The sequence below is a fragment of the Balaenoptera physalus genome (genome assembly GCF_965194825.1).
Source record: "Balaenoptera physalus genome assembly, chromosome: 5".
Lineage (NCBI taxonomy): Eukaryota > Metazoa > Chordata > Mammalia > Artiodactyla > Balaenopteridae > Balaenoptera > Balaenoptera physalus.
Genome location: NC_138884.1, coordinates 62,512,630 through 62,540,371, shown reverse-complemented (window position 1 = coordinate 62,540,371; position 27,742 = coordinate 62,512,630). Strand labels below are relative to the sequence as shown.

The window sequence follows — 27,742 nt, the reverse complement described above, 5'->3', positions numbered from 1 at the left end:
TCGGTACCCAAATTGATAATGCTGTGGTGGGCTGGTGGCAACGCTGATTAAGCATTTATGGGGCTCAAGTCCTTTATAGCCATTGAGCACTCTGATGCACAAAACATTCTAGAAGCTAGAAAGAATTTAGTCCCCCCTTATAGAAGGACTTGCATTTCACATAGTTAAGGGGCCCAGGGCAAGGCTTTATAATCTATTTGCTCCATATAACTTGAATATGTCACCACAGCAGTTTTCCCAGCTGCTGATGACAGCCTCACTCGCCTGTTCAGACAGTGATGGACCCTAACCATCTCCTTGTTTAGGGTTTTAAAACATGCCCATAAAACGACAGGGACCTTGAGAGCCCATTTAGATCCTTTCCTCTCCTCTGGCGGAACCACACCCAAACCATTCCAACCAGATGAAACTCACTCCTGTTTTTACATACGTAGCAGAGAGACTCCATAACATTTCGTCTGGGCACTCACAGTGGGCAGAACTCTGGTGGCAATTCCATCCCTCACTGCAGGACTCTGACATCCCAGAGCTGCAGCCAATTTCCTTCCTGACCGCTGAAACCCAGCTAAGCGGCTCGGAGCGCTCTGCCACGACCCCCAACCGGGTGGACTGGCCTCCACCAACCTGGTGGCCCCAACACACTTGCGGGGCGTGGCCCGGGGCTGCAAAAGTGTCCAGAAAGTAAGGGACCCGGGGCCGCAATGGGAGGGGCAGGGTGGGCGCGCGCCGCTCTCGCGAGAGCTCACGGAGTCGGGGCAGCGAGGGGCTGGAGACGAAGTGCCGGGGGAGCAGCGCTGCGGTCGCGGTGGTTGTTCTCTGTGCAGGAGGCGAGTGGCCCTTTCCCCGCCCCTTTTTCCTTCTCCTCCCACTGAGTGACTCAAGCCTGGTGCTTCCCACTTCCGCCCCCTCTGCCAGCCATTGGAACTAGCAAAACCGAACAAGTTGCGGCCGCCGAGCAGCCGGCGCTCCCCGCCTCCTCATCCTCTCCTCCTTCTTCTTCTCCTTGCCTGGCCGCCGACGTCGCCGCCACCCCGAGGCCTCGCGACCGCCGAGCCCGCAGCCCACGCCACGGCCGACATGAGCTTCTTGTTGTGAGTAGCCAGGCCCAGCGCGCACCGGCTTTGTTCAGGAGACCTGGGCCGCGGGTCCCCCACCCCTCTCCCAGCTTTGCCCCTAGCTGCTTGACCCGGGCGTCCCCACCCACCAGGTCTCGGGGAACCTGCCCCGAATGCTCGCGCTGCCTGACCGCCGCCGCCTCCCCGGCCCGCTTCGAGCAGGCGGGGAATCCTCCGGCCCCCAAGGAGGCTCTTTCTCCCCGGACCCCAAGTCCCGACACACCCCGATGCCTGCGTCCGCATTTCTCCATCACCCCAACCTTTCCTCTCGCTCTTCTCTTGCGTTTATTTGCACGCTCTATATAGATAGCTCCCACTCTTCCGCAAGACCCGTGTCCGACGCGTGCCCGGTCGCCTGTCTCCGTCTCCCCTGTTCATTGCTTTTTTTTCTGGGTCCCAAGCACAGAAGATAGAGCTTCTACTTTCTTCCGTCACCCCAGGACCCTTTTCATTCCCCACTGAGGTTTTAGGAGTGGGAAGTTGGGGTGACAAGTCTTGTGGATTTAACACAACGCGGCTGCTTGCGCGTCAGGATCCTCTGGTGACAGCCTGGGGTCTTGGGGACTGGAGCGCCTTGCTTTCCCGAGGTGCCCCTCCTCCCAGCGTGCTCCCCTGAAGAGTATGGGCTCTATCGTTTTAGACAACCACCATATAGGGTCTGGGTAGTGTGCCCTGGGTTGATTAGGGAGTTGTTTTGCAAATCATTTGTAAATGCCAACTCAACGTCGCATTTAGTGCTCGTCATTATTTCCCTTATCGTTTATTGCAGACGAGTTGAGGGGGATGGGCAGAAAGCTGGGGTGGCCGGATGGGAGTATGGTGGCAGCAGACAAGCCTCAGGTCCTCCGAAAACAAGACCTTACACCCTGGGGAATTACTCTTTTGAAGGCTTCGCTGTGATTCACCTCTGTTTAATCTGTGGTTAGAAAGCTAATAAAAACTCGGAGATTGAAACCCACCCCATATGCTCCTTTACCGTTGTGGAGAAAATTAGCATTTAAAGATTTTCTTCTTTCCCCACCTCCCATAATTTTTCGTCATCACATTGGCACCTGAATCCTGAGAATTTAATTAACCCTTATTTTCACAAGCTTATATCTAGAATGTTAATCCTTTTTAGGGTGTTTTAAGCAAAACTGAGCCATCACAGAGGCTAACCGGCAGGTGGACTTGCTAATATTTCTAATATGCACAGGGGGTGCTTGGCTTGTGTCAACCTGCCTAACACATTTGAGCTTATGAAACTTCTTTCTTAGGCTCATCCTAGAAGTTGATTGTGAGTTTGTCAGATAGGTAGTACTAGATGAGAGGACTGAGTGACTTCATAAACGTCTTTGCTTCCTATTTTAGTTTGAGTCAAGATAGCCTAGCATCTCCATTTGAAACTTCTCATCTTGAGTATTTTTTGCGTTGCTGTTTTCTGATTTCTTCAAGAATTTAAAAGCTGTCTTTGAAATAGCAATGTAGATATGTCCTTGACTGCTTCTGATGGGCCTGTGTCTCTTGGAACTCATAGCTAAAATGGTTTGAAGCAGGGAAGAACCATATTTGGCTGAAACTAGGGGATAGAGAAGGTTTGGGTGGTATTTTCTGAATATAAATACAATAGTATCCTGCTTTTCCATGGCTCAGTAATAATTACAGAAATGTAATGGATAAGTTCATTATCCTGAAGCATATTAGCTGCATAAGAAGAATCTTGCCATAACTAATGTAGATAGCACATTAGAGGGTTTGTAGTATTTGGAACACAATTTTTCAGTCAGGTCACACGTAGCAGTTAATAAATTATCAAGATATTTTGCCCGTGTGCTGCTTGACAGTCCAAAAAAGTTAATCTAATATTTTTGGTTTTGATTTTTGTCCACCGATAGTTTAAAATCTGAAGTGAACACCTCGTAAGTAGAAATAATTATTATCAGAAGTGAAAGAACAAAGTTTTGGTTATTATCTGTTATTTGGTATAATTTCCTGAATATTATTTCTGTACCAACAGATAAGCAGAGAAAATAAGAGTTGCAGTTTAGGAGTTAAATACAAATATTTCTCTCCAGTTCTTGGAAGCTTATTTGTAAAGTGGCTATAAGTGGATGAAGCTGCAAAAATAAGGGCAATGTGCGATAGGGTTATGAAGGTGATGACTCACAACTCTTGAGGGCTTTAAGATAGAAGAAAAGAATTATTATTATTATTATTATTTTTAATTTTTTATTTATTTTATTTATTTATTTATGGCTGTGTTGGGTCTTTCATTTCTGTGTGAGGGCTTTCTCCAGTTGCGGCAAGTGGGGGCCACTCCTCATCGCGGTGCGCGGGCCTCTCACTATCGCGGCCTCTCTCGTTGCGGACCACAGGCTCCAGACGTGCAGGCTCAGCAATTGTGGCCCACGGGCCCAGTTGCTCCGCGGCATGTGGGATCCTCCCAGGCCAGGGCTCGAACCCATGTCCCCTGCATTGGCAGGCAGACTCTCAACCACTGCGCCACCAGGGAAGCCCGAAGAAAAGAATTATTGATTTAAAAAACATCATTCATTGTGCAGGCACTGGTGTAGGCACTGGTTCAGAATAAATTTGCACTGCTTTGATTCTAACTGGGACAAACCTTTGGTTGTGCTGCATATTGGCCTGTGTGTGTCTTCAAATTAAGCTGAACTCCCAGGTAGTGCATACAAAAACTTCACAGGAACCTAATTTAACTTTGTAAACTCAAATCTTTAAACACATCTTTAGTACCTGCTGTGTGCTAGGCACTGTGCAAGATGTGAGACTCTAGAAATGGTAGACAGTGTATAAACAGTCATCTGTAATAGATGCAATACAAGCATAGGGGTCCAAAGAATACAGAGCATTGTGTTCTATTTGAGCAGGGGGAAGATTTCATGGGAGAAGTGATGGATAGTTAATGGAAGGTATAACAAGAGTTCTCTAAAAGGGTAAGGGGAAATGGGAGATTTCAGTTAGAGGAAACATCATGGAGGCATGAAATTGCCTGTGAATTCTCCATTTTCCGGTTTGTTCAAGAGGCTGTAGAATTTGGGAGCTAGATGGGGTCTATCAGTAACACAGCGTACTCCTCTCTTTTTTGCTAAAGTGGCAAAATCACCAACCTCACGTTACTGGCCTAATTATTGGCCTGGGTAGAATTGGAACACAGGTCTCTTGACTTAGGGTTTTTCCTCTCCTGACATTTTATGCATATAAAGTTGAGGGAGATTTAGGATCAGAGTGAGTTCTTAACAGTCATTCAAAAAATATATATAGAGTGTTCTCTATGTTTCTAGCATTTTTAGATTGCAAGTCTCTTCTGACATGGAATTCCACAGAAACATTTGACTAGGAAAAAACCAAGGTGTAATTTCCTAGTGTAAGACTGCTTGGTTGGAACAGAGTTAGAACAAATATAGTTAACTTTAAAACAGAAGTTTGTAGGAAGGTGGTTTAGGAATGAGAATGAATATAAACCAGGTCTGTTTCTGTATAGGAAGAAACAAAGAGGTTGGGAAAGGAAGGAAATATTTATTGAACATTATGCTAGACAGCTGCCATTTGTGTTTTCAAAAGAATAGCAATTTGGGAAAGGAGACCCAGGATTTTAGCTGTGTTTGTATGTGTCTCTCTCTGTCTCTCTCTTCTACTTCTCTCTTCTCTCTTACCTCCTTCTTTCCTCCAAACACCTCCCCCCGCCCCGCCCCCCATACCAGCATCTCTGTTTTCAGGCAGATGATTCAACTGATTTTAGTGTTTCAGTATCCTCACCTGTAAAAGAAATTAATAATAAAAATAACCTGCTAAGTGCTTACCATGTGCCAGACACCAAATGCTTTACATAAGTAACTCAATTTAATAACTAGCAGGAACTCCATTTTTACAGATGAAGAAACTGGCAAAGAGAGGTTAAATAATTTGTTCAAATTATGTAGCTAGTCAGTGGGGATTTGAATCCTGGCAGTCTAGATCCAGAGAACCTACCTCATATTACCTTATCTCTAATTGATAAAATTATATAAAAAGGTGGTATTCAGATAGGCCTTGTTTTTAAGAGAAGTCTTTCATGACCAGGTATTAATATCTCACACTGTGAGGACTGCTTTCTAAGGATCATCAAGAATATAATGGTGGAAGAGAAAATAGAAACCTTTAAATTTAAATAATACTTTAAAATTATTTTTGACTTTTATTTTTAGTGTAAGAATAATACTAGTTGATTCACTTTGTTATACAACGGCAACTAACAACAATGCAAAGCAATTATACTCCAATAAAGATGTTTTAAAAAAAAAAGAAAGAGTAATACACATGTTGGAGTAATTACAAAATACTTATAAGAAAAGGAAGAAAATAAAAATCTCTCATAATCACACCTTCAGAGGTAACTATTGTATTTTGTGATATCACTTCCTAATCTTTTCTGTCACGTTTTTGTTTGTACATGTGTAAAAATACACAAATGGATCCCTACTGTCCATAGACCAGGTTTTTCACTTGTGAAGTTTTTATGTCAGTATACTTCTACAGCATCACTTTGAGTGGCTGTTGACCAAGTATTATCTTTACAGTTTTGTTATCTGACCAACCAATTTAATATGTTACGCTTTTTCGGGGGTGGGGGGGAGGGAGTTGAAGTAAGTATGGTCATCTTTTCAGAACTATAGTTTTGGGAATTGCAAATATCAGTACTTGGCTGGCCTTAGTTTACTCTTACCATCTGATACAGGATTGCTTTTGTTTTACACTACTGAGTGCAAAATAATTACTATGTGATTACTTTTACCATTAACGACTTTTTTTCCTTGATGTAGTTGAAGAGTTTTTGTACCTTTGGAGTTTCTGATATGTGAAAGCACATGTAGTACTTCTCTTCAACTGTATATTTGATTAGGAGGTATTAAAGCAGAATACTTGTGTTACTTCTTGAAAAATATAAGAAAAATGGTACCTATAAGGAATGTTAAGTCCTATAGAGAAGTTTTAAACTCTCCTGTCTTGCAACATTCCATTTTTAAAAAGATTGAGATATAATTGATGTATAACATTAGTTTCAGGGGCATAACTTCCATTTTTGTTTCGTATCAATTAACTAACTTAAGGCCGTCTTTTATAGCATGCTTAATTAAAGTGTAGCTGTGAAACCTGTTCATTTGCAGAAGTGATTTTTAAGTTTTATTTTGAAACATTTTCAAATTTTTAGAAAAGCTGCAAAGAATAGCACAAAGAACTCCTATATATTCCTTATCCAGAGAACCCATTTAGTTTCATTAGTTGCTCCAATAATGTCATCCTCAGCAAAAGGATCCAGTCAGCAATCATGTATCACACCCAGTTTTGTGTGTGCTGCCTTCTTCAAACTGAAACATTACCTTAGTTTTTCCTTGACTTTCAGGATTTTTATATCTTTGAGGACTACAGGCCAGTCATTTTGTAGAATATCTCTCAGTTTGAGTTTGTCTGGTGTTTCTTTGTGGTGAGACCTGGTTGTGCATTTGAGGCAGAAGTATCACAGGCGTGATACATGTTTTTCTTACAGCATCTTATCAGGTGCACATAATGTATGTTTATTCATTGTTGGAGGTGATTCCTTTGATTTAAGTGTCTATAAAGATTCTCTAGTATAAAGTTATTATATATTTTTTCTCTGTGATTAATATTTTGTCAGGAGCTATTTTGAGATTATGTAACTATCTCCTTCCATTTTCACCTACTAGTTTTAGTGTTCATTGATATTTCTTCTCTATATTACTACTATGATGCTTGCCAATATTCTAATTCTGTCATTGCGTTTACATTTATTATTTGACACTTTTACTGTAAGGGATCACTTATTCTTCCCATTTATTTATTTTTTTAGTATCAGTGTGGACTCATGGGTTCCTATTTTATTTAATGAGTTATAATCTATAATCATTTATGTTGGTGCTCAAATTGTCTCAGTTTTAGCTAGTTGGAGTCCTGTTCAGGCTGGCTTCTGTGTCCCTTTGATTTGTTCCTGTCTTTCTCTGAGTACTCCGTTACTTTCCGGCACAACCAGATATTCCAGGTTTATCTTTTTTTTTTTTTTTTAATTTATTTATTTAATTAATTTATTTTTGGCTGCATTGGGTCTTCGTTGCTGTGTGTGGGCTTTTTCTAGTTGCAGTGAGCGGGGGCTATTCTTCGTTGTGGTGCACAGGCTTCTCATGTGGTAGCTTCTCTTGTTGCGGAGCACGGGCTCTAGGCGCGCAGGCTTCAGTAGTTGTGGCACATGGGCTCAATGGTTGTGGATCACGGGCTCAGTAGTTGTGGCTCGCGGACTCTAGAGTGCAGGCTCAGTAGTTGTGGCGCAGGGGCTTAGTTGCTCCACAGCATGTGAGATCTTTCCAGACCAGGGCTCGAACCCGTGTTTCCTGCATTGGCAGGCAGATTCTTAACCACTGTGCCACCAGGGAAGTCCCCCAGGTTTATCTTATACTTTCTCTGCCTCAGTCCTGGAACTGGCCATTTCTGTAAGGGCCTTGGTTCTGGCCAGTGATGAATAGTATTTGGAAACCAGAATTTAGGTGCCAGGTGTGCTTATTACTACATACGTTTTGCTGCTCCCAGGCTCTCTCATTGGACAAGGCTAGAAAATACATACCCATAAAATTTACATCCAAAAATTTTATTCTGTATCTATCCATATATTCCCAATGAGCTCACACTAATTCCTGCAGTTCTGAGCACAGGGTTCATCCTAGTCTTATCCCTTTATGTATTTTTCACTTTCTCCTTTGTCAGTGAGAAACCTGGCTCCCATTATCCTCAATATACTTATTTGTTCAGACCTCTGTATATATAGCTATTCTTCTAACTCTGCCTGGCCACCTTCCTTGTGGCTTGGCGTCCAGCTGTCATCCAGCCACCATTAATACTCTCCTGAGCATGTGTGGACCCCTCCTTTGCCCATATTAAGGATGAAAGTAGTCTGAGACTCCACTATATGTGGTATCAGTGTGATAGTAATCTAATATTTTTCCCCATGAATCCTGTGTTTAGGACCAATACCTCATAGAGATGTTGGGAGGATTAGATGTCCTGAATGTAAAAGGCCTAGCTCAATGTGCAACAGTGATATCTAGTTCATTGTCAATATCTCAACAGTGTGATGGTTGCTTGTAGCTGTTATTTTTTATAAACGTAGTCATCATTTCTGATTACTAAATCATAGCCAATTTCTGTAGGTTTATTATCATATGTATTAGTGCTACTTTGATTTTTTGAAGTTAGAACTTAAAAGCAGGAGCTTGAAGGTAAACAAACATTATTTGGGTAATAGTCTAAGTACCTCATAGTCAAGCAGCCTTATTAATATTTGTAATGGAAAGACTGAATCTTATTTTATTGCTACTATTGTTTTATTTTTTTGCCAAAGTTCTCTTGTTCTCAAATTGAAATTTGATGAGAATAGTTCAGTAGTTATAGTATTGGGTGTTAATTTTTTGTGTTTCTTTGTAGAAATAGTTAATGAACTTAAATAATTTCTTACTATTCAGTATAAACATAGAATAAAGTGGAAGCAGTAGGGGTAAAAGTCTTTTATGGCAACTTTTCTGGTATCTCGATGCCCAGATCATGTTCCACACAGATGGGCAGCAGCATGACCTTCTCTTTAGAGAACCTGTTTGTTTGCTGGTGCCCTGTAGCATTAGATTTAACTACTGAAATAGCTCTTTGTTTAAAAACTCCCTGTTGGTTATAGGTTGTACTAACATATGCCTGGTTCCATTCTCCCTAACCCTTCCCCACACCCTGCCAAATGTTCAACTGGTTCTCTTATTTTCAACTCTCAGAAATTGTACTTTTGAGTCAGTGAATAATACCAATTTGTCAAAACTGAAGTCTCAACCAGAACACAGCATTGTTTTGAGGACTGATGCTTGTGTTTCCACTCTATTGTTAAGGACTCCCAAAGGGGTCTTATTTGTCAGAATGTTCAACCTTTTAATCAGTCCTTTGTTAACCTTGTCAATTTTTAATTTGAGAAATGGCAAGTTATCAAGAGCTGAAATAAATTTTCTTTTCAGATTGTAGTTAGAGCCAAACCATACCAAATAGTACAATTCTAAGTGGCTAGACATTTGGGAACCAAAATGTTCCTCAGTTGAGCTGTATTAATTTTAGCTTTTGCCAATCCTGAGAAAGAAAAACAGAGCTGGAGGAATCAGGCTCCCTGACCTCAGACTATACTACAAAGCTACAGTAATCAATACAGTATGGTACTGGCACAAAAACAGACATATAGATCAATGGAACAGGGTAGAAAACCCAGAGATAAACCCATGGACATATGGTCACCTTATCTTTGATAAAGGAGGCAAGAATATACAGTGGAGAAAAGACAGCCTCTTCAATAAGTGGTTCTGGGAACACTGGACAGCTGCATGTAAAAGAATGAAATTAGAACCCTTCTTAACAACATACACAAAAATAAACTATAAATGGATTAGAGACCTAAATGGAAGGCCAGACACTATAAAACTCTTAGAGGAAAACATAGGCAGCACATTCTGTGACACAAATCACAGCAAGATCCTTTTTGACCCACCTCCTGGAGAAATGGAAATAAAAACAAAAATAAACAAATGGGACCTGATGAAACTTAAAAGATTTTGCACAGCAAAGGAAACCATAAACAAGATGAAAAGACAACCCTCAGAATGGGAGAAAATATTTGCAAGTGAAGCAACTGACAAAGGATTAATCTCCAAAATTTACAAGCAGCTCATGCAGCTCACTATCAAAAAAAAAAACAACCCAATCGAAAAATGAGTAGAAGACCTAAATAGACATTCTCCAAAGACGATATTCAGATTGCCAACAAACATATGAAAGGATGCTCAACATCACTAATCATTAGAGAAATGCAAATCAAAACTACAATGAGGTATCACCTCTCACCAGTCAGAATGGCCATCCTCAAATCTGCAAACAGTAAATGCTGGAGAGGGTGTGGAGAAAAGAGAACCCTCTTGCACTGTTGGTGGGAATGTAAATTGATACAGCCACTATGGAGAATAGTATGGAGGTTCCTTAAAAAGCTAAAAATAGAACTACCATATGACCCAGCAATCCCACTCCTGGGCATATACCCTGAGAAAACCATAATTCAAAAAGAGTCATGTACCACAATGTTCATTGCAGCACTATTTACAATAGCCAGGGCATGGAAGCATCCCAAGTGTCCATCAACAGATGAATGGATAAAGAAGATCTGGCACATATATACATTGGAATATTACTGCCATAAAAAGAAACAAAATTGAGTTATTTGTAGTGAGGTGGATGGACGTAGAGTCTGTCATACAGAGTGAAGTAAGTCAGAAAGAGAAAAACAAATACCTCATGCTGACATATATATATGGAATCTAAAAAAAAAAATAGTACTGATGAACCTAGGGGCAGGACAGGAATAAAGACGCAGATGTAGAGAATGGACTTGAGGATACAGGGAGGGGGAAGGGTAAGCTGGGACGAAGTGAGAGAGTGGCATGGACATATATACACTACCAAATGTAAAATAGGTAGCTATTGGGGAGCAGCCTCATAGCACAGGGAGATCAGCTCGGTGCTTTGTGACCACCTAGAGGGGCGGGATAGGGAGGGTGGAGGGAGGGAGACCCAAGAGGGAGGGGATAGGGGGATATATGTATACGTATAGCTGATTCACTTTGTTATACAGCAGAAACTAACACAACATTGTAAAGCAATTATACTCCAATAAAGATGTTATAAATAAATAAATAAATAAAAACGGGGAAAAAGTTTTAGCTTTTGCTCAGATGGTAGCATATTTATTACGTGTTGGGACTTTATTGTCACGTGATAACTGTAGGTTCTAGAGATATCTTTACCTGTTTTTTTTTTTTTTTGTCATTCAGTATTAAGGTATCACTGTCATTTTATTTAGCACCGTTGGGATGAAAGGCTACTCTTGACCCTCTGGTGACAGAAGGCCACCCCCAGGACTGAGGAGGTCATATCTATGCATAGCTATAACTTTTTTTTTTTAATTTAAAATATGTTTATTTCTGGATTCTTTTTGGCCACACTGCATGACTTGTGGGATCTCAGTTCCCTGACCAGGCATTGAACCCTGGCCATGGCAGTGAAAGCATGGAATCCTAACCACTAGGTCATGAGGGAACTCCGATAACTATAACCCTTGAGAAGTCTACTTTAGACACTTAAAGTGAGGAGCTTTAGCATCACTTAGGAGCATGTTAGAAATGCAAGATTTCAGACTCCAATCCTCAAATTAGAATGCATTTTAATAAAATCCCTTACTTTAAAAAGCACCTTCAAGTTTTAGAAGCTTTAGACAATAGTAAGTCGATGGATACCTATGTATTGAGTTAAATAATTGAAAGTAAGGTAAAGAAGAAAAAAAATCCTTGGGATTCAGTATAACACTGAAGAAAAAAAAAATACTTGGGACTCAGTATAATACTACCTCTGTCTTTAAGAGACTCTGTGAGGCCCTGACAAAGATTCTTTGCCTGACCAAACTTTGGTCAGGTCTTGAACTTTCTAATAGGTCCATCTGTGCACTTCCTTGTAAAGTCTGGTTTTATCAAGAACCCTGCTAGTTAGGTTAACCACAATCCCCTACCACCCTCAACATCTGATCAGCTTCCTCATCCGCCACCATCCCTCAGGTGATGTATGGATCACCCCTGCCTGTCTTCAGCAAGAATCCTGTTAGGTCAGGGGCTTCCCTGGTGGCGCAGTGGTTAAGAATCCGCCTGCCAATGCAGGGCACACGGGTTTGAGCCCTGGTCCTGGAAGATCCCACATGCTGCGGAGCAACTAAGCCTGTGCACCACAACTACTGAGCCTGCGCTCTAGAGCCTGCGTGCCACAACTACTGAAGCCCGCACGCCTAGAGCCCGTGCTCGGCAACAAGAGAAGCCACCGCAATGAGAAGCCCGCGCACCGCGACGAAGAGTAGGCCCCGCTCGCCGCAACTGTGCCCGCGCACAGCAATGACGACCGAACACAGCCAAAAATAAATAAATAAAATAAATAAATTTATTTAAAAAAAAAGAATCCTATTAGGTCAGTTTAACCAGAAACACAACACCCCCCTCCCCGTCCCCTTTCCCCCCCAATATTTCCTCTTAGTAATTTTTCTATCCACTCACCCCCGCACCCTGCTTCTTCGTTATACATTCCCTCTTGGCCATGCTGTATTTGGAGTTGAACTCCGTCTCTCTCCCATACTGTAAAATCCCATTGCAGTAGTCCCTATACCTACTTCATTGTTCCTGAGTAAAATCTGCTTTACCATCTTTAACAAACGTCAGTTAGTTTTGTTTTTTATTTTCTTTAACAGCCCTCAAGGTTAGGTTCTCTGGTTGTCTTTGCACACTTGCAATTATTTGTAATTATTATTTAAGGTCTTTTCCCCCTTCCTGGACTGTAAGTTTCATAAGGTTTGTTCACTGTTTTATTTCCCAGCATGTTAGTACCTTGCTTGGCAAATATGTCCTCAATATGTAAATATGTTTGATAGACTAAAGGTTGTCATGGAAAGAACAGTGGCCTGTAAGTGAGGACACCTGGGTTTCAGAGTCTTTGGTCTGTCACTAGCCATGTGACCTTGGGCACGGCACTTAATTTCTTCTGTTTCCTCTGTTTACTGGGAGGAAAGGAATGCCTATTCCATTGGGTAACTGTGAGAATTAAATGAAAGAATGTATATGGAGGTTTTCAACAGCCAGAGTGTCCTGTGCAAACCCTGTTAGTATCCTTGCTCATGAAATTCCCAAGCCCAGTATGTAAACTCTTTCTGAATTCAAATGTTGTTTAGCTGTCTTAACAAATGCATGGTATTGCTGCATAATATAATAAATATTTATTGGAGTCTCCTGTGTATAAGCAAAGTGTTATTAGGTGCTGGTGGTAGGAGGAGAAAGGTAGGGATTCAGAAATAAATAAGATGTGTTCTCTGTCCTCAAGAATCTTAAAATTGGAGACCAGCATATTACATGGATGTACTCTTCAATAAAATTGTTGTAAACTCATTAGTTTTAAGTCCACTGGCTAATGAAGGTTAAAGATTATTGATATTACAGTGAGAATACAAACTTCTTTGGGTGTAGGTGTGAAATAGTTGCATTTGGTATTTATAAAAGTTATGTGTCTGGTATATTCATGTATTCAAAACAGCAGAAATTTTGCAAATATGCGCTTCTGTATTTTTAGGCAGAGACCTAAAATATGAATTTGGATGAATTTGGGGGCCTGCCCTGCTTAATTTTGCACTGTTGCCACTATTGCTCCACTCCAGCATCGTGTTTTTTAGTAGGGAAAGGAGGCGGCTGGAATCCTTTGGCCCACTTTCTTCCTGCAGTTTACTTGGGCTTCTCAGGTAGGGATTAGAATGGGCTGGAAGTGACTGGCAGAGTCCCAAGGCATAGAGAGCCGCCATGATAACGGTGTTTGCTAACACTCCAGCCTCATCTGCTCCTTGCTTCCATGCATTCCCTGCACTGAGCTTAGCCATTTTATTTGCATTTCTTTCAACATGCATTTTTCCCACGTCTGCCTGCTTTTGTAAGTGCTGATCCTGTTGTTCTGGCTGGAGCCCTTCTCCATCCCACCTGCATTTCTTTAGTTCAGGAGCCGACTCTTTTTCCCTAACCTCTGGCCCCTTCCCAATTCGTTCGGTACCATTTCAGTGTCCTCCATAGTCCTTATTATAGCTCGTATCAAAAAGATATTGTACTTGTCAGTTTTCAGGCCTTTCTTCCTCATCAGAGTATGTGACCTCTTTGAAGATGCAGCAGTTTCAAAAATTATTTTTAAATCTCTACCATCTAGCATAGTGACTGTTATATATTACATACTTGGTAATAAAAATTTTTTATATGTTATCACATGTGGAATCTAAAAAAATGATACAAATGAACTTATTTACAAAACAGAAATAGACTCAGAGACTTAGAAAACAAACTTATGCTTACCAAAGGGGATGGGGCGGGAAGGTGTGGGGAGAGATAAGTTAGAAGTAAAAAAAATTTTTTTTAACAAATCAATGACGTTTTCAAGTATTTACATGGTGGTAGGTGGAGGAGATATGAGTGATTCCCTTCATTCTGCTCTAATTTTTCCCTTCCAAAGACTTTTGGGGAGCTAGAAATAGGTGGCTGTTGTGCACAGAAAGATTTGGAACACCTATTTATTGGATCTTTATTTTACAGTTTTGTAGAGACCTTGTTGTTTTACCCTTTTTTCAAGAATCGATATATGCCAGGCACATTCCCTACCTGCCACTATAAATTGTGTTCCAGTAGCAGTGAACGTGAGTGCTCATATCCCTGCATCCCCACCACCATCGCACAGCTAGGAATAATAATTGTGAGAGCTTCTTGGGCTTCAAATATATATATAGAAATATATACATATATATATAAATATGTATAAATATATACATATATATGTAAATATGTCTGTACATATAACCAAGTAAACAAGTTAATAGTAAAGATTCTTCCAAAGAATTTCTGTCCTCTTTCTCTCTTTTCCTCCCTTCTCTTTCTTTTTTTTTTTTTGCAAATTTTTTGGCCACGCCACGAAGCATGTGGGATCTTAGTTCCCCAACCAGGGATCAAACCCACACCCCCTGCATTGGAAGCACAGAGTCTTAACCACTGGACCGCCAGGGAAGTCCCTCTTCCTTTCTTTTTTTATTGAAGTATAGTTGATTTACAGTGTTGTGTTAGTTTCTGATATACAGCAAAGTGATTCAGTTATACATATATATATTCTTTTTCATATTCTTTTCCATTATGGTTTATTACAGGATATTGAATATAGTTCCCTGTGCTATACAGTAGGACCTTGTTGTTTATCTATTTTATATATAGTAGTTTGTGTCTGCTAATACCAAACCCCTAATTTATCACTCCTCCACCCGCTTCCCCCTTTGGTAAGCATAAGTTTGTTTTCTATGTCTGTGAGTCTGTTTATGTTTTGTAAGTAAGTTCATTTGTGTCATATTTTAGATTCCACATACAAGTGATATCATATGGTATTTATTTGTCTTTCTCTTTCTGACTTACTTCACTTAGTATGATAGTCTCTGGGTCCATGCATGTTGCTACAGATGGCATTATCTCATTCTTTTTTATGGCTGAGTAGTATTCCATTGTGTGTGTGTGTGTGTGTGTGTGTGTGTGTGTGTGTGTGTGTACACACACACACACACACACACACCCATATTTTCTTTGTCCATTCATCTGTTGATGGACATTTAGGTTGTTTCCATGTCTTGGCTATTGTAAATAGTGCTGCAGTGAACATTAGGGTGCATGTATCTTTTCGAATTATAGGTTTCTCCAAATACATGCCCAGGAGTGGGATTGCTGGATCATATGGCAAGTCTATTTTTAGTTTTTTGAGGAACCTCTGTACACTTTTCCATAGAAGCTGCACCAATTTACATTCCTACCAACTGTGTAGGAGGGTTCTCTTTTCTCCACACCCTCTCCAGCATTTGCTATTTGTAGACTTTTTAATGTGGGCCATTCTGACCTGTGTGAGGTGGTTCCTCACTGTAGTTTTAATTTGTATTTCTCTAATAATTAGTGATGTTGGGCATCTTTTCACGTGTGTATTGGCCATCTGTATATCTTCTTTGGAGAAATGTCTGTTTGGGTCTTCTGCCCATTTTTGACTGGGTTGTTTGATTTTTTGTTGTTGAGTTGTATGCCCCCTTTATTTCTAATGGCATGGTTAGGGTGTTTGCTTTTATTGCCATCAACCTTTTTTCTCTTTTATTTTAAAAGGGGAAAATAATATGTTTTATGTTAAAATTGAGAATGTAGTTTTTTAATAAGTGAAATTTAAAAATTAATAGTCATGTGAAAAGTAACAGTAGAATATAATTTTAAAATTATTTAATAAGTTGGTAGGAAAATATTACTTTTCTCCAAGATAGGCACAGATTATCTGTAGAGGTGGATTTTACAAAATGAGGTATTTAACTCCAATCGGATTTCTTGTTTCCAAGTTATCTTTCTGATATTTTAATGCGGATAGGAAACTGATAATTTAATGCAAATGATAAACATGTTTGGGAGGCAGATGACATACTTGGAGCTGTAAAAATGACCTATAGATTCTGGAGGTAGATGTAAAACTGCTTTTCACTTGTTACTCTCAACACATTTATTGTCTTTCTCATGGAGTTTGATAGAGAGCTTCACCAGGGGTTTTCTTTCTGGATTATTTCAAAGTGGAGAATCTTTTCCCCAAACTCTGAGTGAATAGTAGTGTCTAATTGCTCGTGAATCTGAAGAATATGCCTTTATGATATGCTTGTTGTTTTTGAGCACTTACAGGTCAAACTATTATAAGCATGAGTAAGTTATGTGTTATAAAAACTCAGAACACGCTTACTTTATCAGTAAATACTTTGCATAATTGTGTGTGTGCGGAACCCTGCTAGCCTTAATGCATTTGTTGTTTTTATGGCAGTTCTGATATTTACATTTCACTTAGTTCAAAAACAAACTGGAGAGAAGAGGGGAAGATTTTTTTCATTTAGTTTTATGCATTTTTTACTTTTTTCTCCTCTTTTATGGTTTTCACTCATTTGTGTTATTCTCTTACTTTTAAATAGTCACAGTTGAAGCCCTTTCCAGGTACTGGGGAGCATTACTGAATCTCAGATAATGTGAGATGTCACTTTTACAGTTGACTGTATTAGGATTAAAGGGGCTTTTTTTTTTTTTTTACTTGTGTCTTTCCTGGAGTTTTATACAGCCCTTTCTTTGCCTTGTATTCTCAGGTTTGGCTGCATCTGTGTATTATTTTCACAGGGACTTTCCTGACATCACACTGATATCCACCAGCCGTTCTTGTTTTTAGCCTTCCTTTATAGAAGCATGATGATTTGTCCTGTGCTTGGGCACCATAAGCTCATGCTTAAACCATTGGTGGTCTGAAAGATGGAAATCCTTGCTTCTGAACAGAAAGGGAGAATGAAACAATCTTGATTAAAAGAAATATTTTCCCTCAGTTCCTTTATAGAAGAATTCAGTTATTCTTGTGATCTGGAGTGTGCAAGTTGGGCAAAATCGTACTTTTGTGCCTCGTTTTCTTATTTCTAAAAAAAACCAGTTTTATATTTGACAGCATTCAGTGTTTCTTCCTAATGGTGTTTGAAAAGATTTATGGTGGCTTGTGGGATTGGTAGGAATGAGATTAAATCTCTGGAGAAATAATTTACATTTAGTGATTTTTAGGAATAGAGAAGATTTTGTTCCAACCTCTTATTTTTAGATGAACCAGTTGAGACTCTGGGATCTTGTGATTTTCCAAGGCTACACTTAGTTATATAAACAAATTCTAATGAGACTAATCTTGATTATACCAAGAATTCCAAGTGTCTTACTATTTTAGTTGTATTTTTTGACATTACATGACTTCACACTTTTTACAATTGCTTATTAAAAAAGGACAGTATGTAGCTATAACAAAGTTTATGTCTATGATGGACCTTCACTATGAAGGATAAAGAGATGGTACAGATATATTTAACTGGTATCAGTTATTGAGCACTGATTGTGTACCAGCTTATGCTCTGTATTTCTATGCATATCATTTGGTTTTCAGAACCATCCCACATGGTAGGTGATATGATTTCTCTTTTTTGCAATCAGAGCGATTAAGTAACTTACCCAAAGTCACCCAGCTAATACAAAGCAAATTAGGGATTCCAGCCTAGAGTACCCAACTGTAAAATCAAGGTTTCTCCTATTCCTGATGAAGTAGATAATGCTCAAGTTAAATAATAACGGTAGATGGCTTTTATTCAGCCTTGTGCCAGACATTGCAGTAGTATTTTACTTACTGGTTTCTAATCCTTGAAACAACTCTGCAGCATAATGCTTTCTTCATTTTCAGATGAGGCAGATAAGTCTCCAGAAAGGCTAAGTAATAAGTAACTAAGTCAAGGTCTCTCAAGTAGTAGAGGTGCTCTGTGATTCCAGGGCCCTAGGTCCAATCAGCATCAGTGTTTTCCCACTACCCTGCGCTGCATGCTACTTTTACAAATTTCAACTTGATGTGTATTTAACTGATGGCTTTTGGTTTCCTCAGGGACCATTGGTATATCAAACTGATTGAATCTGGCAAGTTTCTAAGGTGAATGTATGTTTTTGAAACAATTTTGATAATAGAGCTAAGGATGATAGCAATAGCAGCCGCCAGCTAATAAGCCATTAGGAGAAGTCTGCATATATATAGGTGATTTTGGCTTACTTATCCATAGTGTACTGTAAATAATACTGGGGTCAGAAATATATTGCACAGTATGTTTAGATTTTAAAGATAGAGCAGTTCATTAACATTTCTGTAAATAACCCAATTTTATTGCCATGTTTTGGTAAACATTCAAACTTTTTTATTAAGCTTTCAAACTTTTTAAGTTTTAGTTTTAATTTTTGTCAGTATTATACATGTACATGATTTAATTTAGAGTCAAATAGTTTTATAAAGCTTGTCATAAAAACAATCCCTCTTTTCTTGCTTCTAGTTACAGCCATTTGAGCTCTTTTACCTGATTGTTTTGATTTTTAATTTCTTATCTCTAACTAGTTTATATTGTTACATATTGATTTTTTCATTTCTACGCACTAACTATTGAATTCTTATTATGGAAGAAGAGACTATCACCCCCTCCCATACTATATATATATATATATATATATATATATATATATATATATATATATATATATATATATATATATATACACACACACACACACACATCCCATCCTGCCTGCTTCTCAGTATAGCAGTTAATACTATATAAACACTGTTGACAGTTGAGCCAAGTATGTACTGTAATTTTATTTTTCCTTTCCTGAACAACTTTATGCTGTTTCTGGAAATTTTTTGTTTTATTTTCTGTGTAGTCAATACTTCTTTTAATCCCCAAACATTCCCTCAGTTAACCTTCAAATACATTCAGATTCTCTCACTTTATCTTCTTGAATAGTGTCTGTTGGGGCTTTCTGACCTGCTCCAGTTTGTTGGTTGATGTTATCTAAGTCTTGTTGTGTAGCTGTTATTTTTGGAATCTACCTTCAACCTTCATTCTGGGGATTCCCCTTGCATGGTATTTGGTTGGATTTCTTCTTTCTTGGGCCTCACATCCTGTCTCTTGGTTTACTCCCTTATTTGGGGCAGACTGTCTAAAAGCTAACTAAAAACAGTAAGTGGAATGTTAATATTTTGAGACCTCATGTGTCTAGAAATATATTCTACCTTTATACTTGATTGATGTTATGTCAACGTATCAAGTTCTAGGCTGTAAATTTTCCCACAGAATTTTAATTTTAATTTATATGGATGAGGTGCTCCACTTGTTATTGAGAAGTCCGGATGCCTGTCTGATTTCTGATACTTTGTATGAAACTTGTTTTTTCCCTCTGGACTATTGTAAGTTCTTCTCTTTGTTCTGAGATTTCATAATTGCATCTTTAGTTGTGGGTCTATTTTCATCCACTGAGTTGGTGGTCTCTCTTTCAGTCTAAAAAAGGCATTTTGGGGACTTCCCTGGTGGTGCAGTGGTTAAGACTCTGCACTCCCAATGCAGGGGGCCCGGGTTCCATCCCAGGTCAGGGAAGTAGATCCCACATGCATGCTGCAGCTAAGAGTTCGCATGACACAACTAAGGAGCCCACCTGCTGCAACTAAGACCCGGCACAACCAAATAAATAAAAGAAAGAAAGAAAGAAAGAAAGAACTTGAGAAGAAATTTAAAAATAAATAAATAAAAAGGCATTTTCAATTCTGGGAAAATTTCTTGGTTTATTTCCTTGATAAAGTATTTTCTTGATAAAATATTTCCTTGTTTTTCTGTTATATATTTCTGGAATTCTTCTTACTTGGATATTGGGCCTCCTGGACAGATCCTTGATATTTTTCTCTTACATCTCTTTCTTTGTTTTTTATTCTTTGTGTTCCGAGAGATTACTTCAGTTTTATATTCTATTCTTTCTATTATGGTTTTCATTTCTGCTACCATTTAAAAAAATTTCAAGTGTCCTCTTTTCTTTTTTATATATAGTATTCCTTTCTTATTTCATGAAGCAATATTTTTTTCCTGTCACTGAGGATATTAATTTTAGGGGGGCATTTTTATTATTTGCCATTGTTTATCCTTTAAGTTGCTTTTTTCTGTCTATTTTGATGTCTTGTTTCACATTAGAGGCTTCCCTCAAGACCTGGTAACCCTTTTGCTTTCTGCTTTTATTTACAAGTAGGACAACTGAAAAGTGAATTGGAACTCTGTGCATGTGTGTGGTGGGCATGTCAACTGTGGGATTTACTGAAGGGTGATATGGCTAGGCTGTTACCTTGAAGAACCCCTAGGATAAATTACTTTCTAGGTCTTTATGTGGTGTGGTCAGATTTGCCAAAAAAAAAAAAAAAGCACAATTGGTCTTCGCTTGGAGATTATTATCCCGACTGCAAGGTTCTGGGGATCCTGCTGGGGTAAAAGGCTAGATAGAGGTCTCAACATTGATTTTTTAAACTCATCTAATCACCCAGTGTTAAATATGGTACATCTGCCTGCAACTGGGCTTGTGACTGTATCTCCCAAGGCAGACACCCTCTCTGTTTTGCCCTCTTCATAGAATAAACCTTTAGCTTCTAGTCTTTTCTTAGGATGGGGGGTAGTACAGAAGCCTACTGTGTAGATTGCAGAGGGGGTCTGGGTGTGTAACTCCTTCTTAAACAGACTGTGAAAGTCTTGTTCCATCTTCACTCCTACTTCCAGAGTATCCTACTTGTACTGATTCCTGAATCTTTTATGGGATCTGTTGTATAAATTGGGTTGCTTCCAAGTTTAGGGTTAGGTTTCCTTAGATATGTGTGGGTTTTTTAAAATTAATTAATTAATTAATTTATTTTTGGCTGCATTGGGTCTTGTTGCTGTGCACGGGCTTTCTCTAGTTGCAGCGATTGGGAGATACTCTTCATTGCACTGCACAGGCTTCTCATTATGGTGGCTTCTCTTGTTGAGGAACATGGGCTCTAGGTGTGCGGGCTTCAGTAGTTGTGGCACGTGGGCTCAGTAGTTGTGGCTTGCGGGCTGTAGGGCACAGGCTCAGTAGTTGTGGCACACAGGCTTAGTTGCTCCGTGGCATGTGGGATCTTCCCAGTCCAGGGCTCGAACCCGTGTCCCCTGCATTGGCAGGCGGTTTCTTAACCACTGTGCCACCAGGGAAGTCCTTCCTTAGGTATGTTAATCCAGTTATTTATTCATCTACTTTCTAATTCCTAAAATTGTTGTTTTCTCCTCTTTTATTCTCTTTATCCATATGGGATTGATTTTTTTTTTAAATTCACTTTATTATCACTTTGAGTAGGGAGTGGAAACTAATGTGTGTTTTCAGCCCACCATCTTTAACCATCACTCTTCAAAATAATCTTCTTATAGGTACTGATCCATTTTATTGCCATGTTCTGTTAAGCATCCACAGTTTTGTGGTGTCTCTAAGAGAAAGGAAATTATATCACTGTGTTAAACTACTTAATGTTTTTTGAGTTCTTTGTTACTGCAATGTATTAGTAGGTAGCAAGTCTAAGAGTCCTTTTCCACCAAACAGAGTTCAATAACTCTAATTTTTACAAAAGTGCAGGTTAATGTAAATTTGAGCTGCAAGGAACTTTTATTTATTGTTTATTATCAGTCCTCACTGATATTCCAGATTATTCAGGTTATGCTTCTAGAGTATGCTTTAGCAGATCTCATTTAAACTTTAATTCCTTTGACCTGAATTATTCATTGGTTAAAATTTATCTCCAAATCAGGAATTATCTGTTTTATTTAAAAAAAAAAAACACACAACAAACAAAAACCAATTAGCTGCATTTGAAATTAGATTTATAGGAGAAAAATGATTTATTGTAACTTCTGTATTCATGTTTCTAATATATTCCTCCAGTTCCAGTAATAAAAGAAATGGCTTTTCCTGTTTCCCAGGACACTTTATCAGTTTTTATAGGCATTAACATGGGCTTCTTTATTTTCTTAAAACTATTAATTTAATGCATTGACGTTCTTATAAATGCCGTGGTTTTGAACTTTGATATAAATTATTGTACAAATATGAACAAAGCTTTCTATTAGAGTTACTATTTAATAGAAAAAGAATAAACCATAGAATACAAACTGTAGATGTTTTTAATTGAATAAAAGACCTATACTTATCATCCTAACATCTGTGTGTTTTTATCCAAAAGAATACATCTAAAGGATTAGAAAATAAATGTGGAGCTCTTAGAAGATTTCAGGAGAAAACGAATGTTCTCATGATAGCCTGAGAGAAGGGAGACAGACTAGGGCAGGAGTTCTCTTTCTGGGTTTATGAGCAGGTTTTAGCACTTCCCTGAATTCCTGTATGCAAAATGTTATGTCTCTAGAGAGAAGGTTCATAAGTCTTTCAGATTATCAGAGGCTCAAAATAGATTAAGAACTACAGGTAAAAAGGTCAGTAAAGAAAAAATTGTATACATTTTTAAGAACATTACACGAGGTATTTCCATCTTATGTACTTAGCTACAACTATGCATGTATAGTATGTACTATGCTTCTGTATCTATTATGACTGGGCCTATTTGTATAAGCTCAGAATATAAATTTAGCAAATGTTGTCAAAATGTTTGCTTTTACTTTACCGTTTTTGACCTGGAGTCCTTTATCAGTTGAGCTCAACAAACTTTTGCTGAGGATCTGTTCTGACCTAGGCCTTCTGCTAGGTTCTGGAGATGCAGTGATGGCTTGAAACAGTCCTGGCCTTTGAGAATCTCATGGCGCATTGTAAAATAGAGACACATTTTAGTGTTCTGTGTGAACATGGAGAAGGCATCCTTAACATAGCTTAGGATATCAGTGAAGCTTCCTGAGGAAAAATCACCCTTGAATTAATTCTCTAGGGATGACTGGTAAAGAAAAGAAAGTTCAGTTAAAAGTGTATGAGATAAGGATGAGTAGGTTCCATCTGATTTTAACTTTGTCTTTTTTTCCTAGTCAGGCTGGCTTTATTGTAAGAGTTTAATTTCAAAGCATTTAGACCAGTAAAACTGCTGTGTCACTGATTGAGTTGATACCTACTGTGTTACTGCTTCATATTTGCAGGCAAATGATGGACTATAGGAGTTGTAGATGAATCTTTGCTCTAGGGTTAACTTGAGATCTGTATCTGATGTAAAGATTGTTCCATTACTGCCAAGACTGCAGACTTGATCTTTTGTTGCGCTCTTTATAATGAGCTGTGGTTTTGAAATAGATGCCAGGGAAATTCTCCACTTTTACTTTGGTGGAAAAAAAAAATCCTGTTACTACAAGGAAGTGCTGATTAGTTTTTAAAGTATAGTTAAATTGCTCTAAACTATGGGAGGAAACCGCAACCTATTTAGTTATTACCAATAACTAAATAAAATGAAAAATAAGAGCTACCTCCTCCCTTGCCCTCCCCTCCCCCAATGGGAAGAGTAGGCTTGCTTTGACTGAGATGTCTTGCTTTGATTGACCTATTTACTTATTTATTTAACCTCTTATTTTATATTGGAGTATAGCCGATTAACAATGTTGTGATAGTTTCAGGTTCACAGCAAAGGGACTCAGCCATGCATATGCATGTATCCATTCTCCCCCAAACTCCCCTCCCATCCAGGCTGCCATATAACAGTGAGCAGAGTTCCCTGTGCTATACAGTAGGTCCTTGTTGGTTATCCATTTTAAATATAGTAGTGTGTACATGTTGATCCCAAACTTCCTGACTATCCCTTCCCCCTATCCTTCTCCCCTGGTAACCATAAGTTCATTCTCTAAGTCTGTGAGTCTGTCTGTTTCTGTTTTGTAAATAGGTTCATTTGTATCATTTCTTTTTAGATTCCGCATCATACAGTATTTGTCTTTCTCTGTCTGACTTACTTCACTCAGTATGACAATCTCTCGGTCCATCCAAGTTGCTGCAAATGGCATTATTTCATTCTTTTTAATGGCTGAGTAATATTCCATTGTATATATACACCACATCTTTATCCATTCCTCTGTTGATGGACATTTAGGTTGCTTCCATATCTTGGCTATTGTATACAGTGCTGCAATGAACATTGGGGTGCATGTATCTTTTCGGGCCATGCTTTTCTCTGGATATATGCCCAGGAGTGGGATTGCAGGGTCATATGGTAGCTCTATTTTTAGCTTTTTAAGGAAATTCCATACTGTTCTCCATAGTGGCTGTAACAATTTACATTCCCACCAACAGTGTATAAGGGTTCCCTTCTCTCCATACCCTCTCCAGCATTTATTGTGTGTGGAATTTTTGATGATGGCCATTTTGACTGGTATGAGGTGTTATCTCATTGTAGTTTTTATTTGCATTTCTCTAATAATTAGCAATGTTTAACATCTTTTCATGTGCCTCTTGGCCATCTGTATGTCTTCTTTGGAGAAATGTCTATTTAGGTCTTCTGCCCATTATTTGATTGGGTTGTTTGTTTTGATGGTATTAAGCCTCATGAGCTGTTTGTAAATTTTGGAGACTAATCCCTTGTTGGTCACATCATTTGCAAATATTTTCTCCCAATCTGGGTTGTCTTTTCATTTTGTTCATGATTTCCTTTGCTGTGCAAAAGCTTTTGAGTTTAATTAGGTCCCATTTGTATATTTTTGTTTTTATTTCCATTATTCTGGGAGATGGATCGAAAAAGATATTGCTGCGATTTATGTCAGAGAGTGTATTGCCTATGTTTTCCTCTAGGAGTTAAAGGGCCTAAGGTTGAAAATGAAATTTTGGTGTCAGGGTTAGGAAATCTCCCCAATCCATCTGTTACTTCTCTTGCTGTAGTTTAAAATCTTTTAGGTTTGTTGCACCAAATAAAGATGATGGGTCAATCCCTTTCTTTAATACTGGGAACAATTGCTCCTTGCAATAAGAACAAGATTTTTTTCTCCTTTCAATATCATTATTTAAGATCATAAACACTTATTAGTAAACCTGTTATGTCCCAGGTTCTTTGTTAGATTCTCGGGATTCAAGGATGACCAAGACATGATCCATATTCTTGAGTAACTCACAGTCTAGTGAGAGAGAGAAAGAAAAATGAAAACAAGTAAGCATGAGGAGGTGTTGTTTTAATCTGACCCTTTATGGATTAGTAGAAGTATGGCAGGGAGATTGCTGTGGTCTGAATGTGTCTGCCCAAATTCATAAGTTGAAATCTTAATGCACAATATGATGGTCTTAGGAAGTGAGGCCTCTGAGAGGTGATTAGGTCTTCAGGGTTCCACACTCATTACTGGGGTTAGTGCCCTTAGGAAAAAGATCCCGTAGAGCTCCCTAATCCCTTCCACCATATGAGGATGTAGTGAGAAGTGGCCAGTCAGAAACCCGGAAGAGGGCCTGAAAATGCTGGCACCCTGATCTTGGACTTCTGGCCACCAAAACTGAGAAATAAATTTTTGTTGTTTATAAGCCACCCAGTCTGTGGTATTTTGTTATAGCAGATTGAATGGACTAAGACAGGGATAAAGTGATGATTATCTATATGTGTGTGTATATGTATATGTATAAGTGCATATACATATAGTCCTTCATTCATTGAGCATTTTTAAGCTGTCATTTCCTATGCTGCACATTTGCTGTGTGACAGCTACTATAAAACTAAGCTGCTTTAGGGACTTCCCTGGTGGTCCAGTGGTAGAGGATCCGCCTTCCAATGCAGGGGACATGGGTTCGATCCCTGGTCGGGGAACTAAGATCCCACATGCCGTGGGGCAACTAAGCCCACGCGCCATAACTACTGAACTCCCGCACCACAACTAGAGAGCCTGCATGCCGCGAAGTACAGAGCCCATGTGCTCTGGAGCCCGCGTTCCACAACTGCAGAGCCCATGCACCCTGGAGCCCGCGCGTCGCAACTAGAGAGAGAAAACCCGCACGCCGCAACTAGACAGAGCCCGGCACTGCAACAAAGAGCCCGCGTGCTGCAACGAAAGATCCCACATGCCTCAACGAAGACCTCGCATGCCTCAACGAAGACCTCACATGCCTCAACTAAGACCTGACACAGCCAAAAAAATAATAAAATAAATAAATGTTAAAAAAAAGAATGTAAAAACTTATTTAAAAAAATTAAGCTGCTTTAAATGTATTCATTCATTTAATTGTCATAATGGTCCTACAAAATTGGTGATGTCATGTCCAGTTTTTAGTTGTAGCTTGGAGAAGTTATATGATTTATCTGAGATTTCACAGCCACTAAGTTACGAAGACAGGATCTGAAACTGGGTCTTTACTCCAAATCTTTTGCCCTTTCCTCTTCTGTATCCCAGATACCGTATTGAGCATTGTAGTTACAAAAATGAAGAGGCCACAGCCTCCTATTTGAAAGAGCTATCTCAAAGAGAACAAACACATATATATGTTACAGGTGTTTTAAGCTACAAGGAGACAGAAGAGAGGATGGAGAGTTTTTCATGGAAGGTTAGGAAAAGTTTTTATAAAAGAAGTGATGTTCAAGCTCCCTGGGTGTTTCTTTGTTGAAATATCAGTATATTTGGAATTACTACCAACTCAGTTGCAGGTTGATGCTCATTCTGAGCTCTGCATATGCAAGTTTTGGTTTCTTCCTTCTAACAGTCCAGCGCATTGTAGAGGATTCAGAAAATGCAGTTACTGCTGTTGCATGGAAATCACCTAGCTATTCAACTATGGGCACTTCCTAAAATCTCCTGTGGTTTTAGTACCTATTTACTGAATAATGAATTCAGTTCTGGGCAAAGGAAACTGCAGTCTGTATACAACTCAGAAGCTCAGAGGGTGATTGGAGATGAGTGATTAAACTTCAGTGTCTTCATCTATAGCTGAAATTATGCCTCACATAACTTCACAGATGTAGAGACTAATTGGCCTTTGCTTGAGAAGTTTTTTTTTATTTTCTAAGGATTAGATTATAAAATTTAATGGGGTATTAAATAAATAGTGAATTGACCAACCCTCTACCTGTTCTTGCATGAAGTCATGGAGTTACACTTTATACAATTGAAGTGTTATGAATATACTGAAAATTGAGAGGTAACCCAGTTAGCAGTTTAATATACTTGTGCAGTGATCCCTAATATGTGTTAAGGAGCAAGATGTTAAAATGTGGAAGAAAAGTTTCCATGACTAAAGATGTTTGGGAAGCCCTGAGCTAAACCATAAGCAATTTTCTTTACTATAGGACTTCTCATAGCTTATAAAATACTTGTTTTAATAATATACTAGTGCATCTTTTGGCACTGTGCTAACCAGTGAGGATGCCAAGAGTATTAGTTACCTTCAGTCTTATTTTTCCTCTGAGCCTGAGATCTGTAGGTACAATTGCCTGCCTAACTTAACCATTTGGATGTCTAATAGGTATCTCAATTTGTGCAAAATCCATCTCCCCAGACCTATCTCAATAAATGGCTCATTTTCTACCTGCTTGATACTAAAAACCTAGGAGTCTTTCTTGATTGTCTTTTCTTCACCACTCTCCACAAATTCTGAAATCCGAAGTGAGTCCTATTGGTTCTACCTACAAATATTGGAATCTGGCTT

At 39.0% G+C, this 27,742-nt stretch overlaps 1 protein-coding gene across 2 annotated transcripts in view; it reads left to right on the top strand.

The window, feature by feature from the left end:
- The first annotated feature begins 872 nt into the window (after positions 1-872).
- The window catches only part of MOB1B (MOB kinase activator 1B), a 65,014-nt gene continuing 38,144 nt past the window's right edge, over positions 873-27,742 (top strand). The window contains exon 1 of one of the 2 annotated variants that reach the window (XM_082463961.1): positions 873-1,091. In XM_082463961.1, coding sequence (XP_082320087.1) covers positions 1,078-1,091 — 14 coding nt within the window. In that variant the 5' untranslated portion in view covers positions 873-1,077. The remainder of the gene's footprint in view (positions 1,092-27,742) is intronic. The other variant, XM_082463960.1, reaches the window with a different exon arrangement.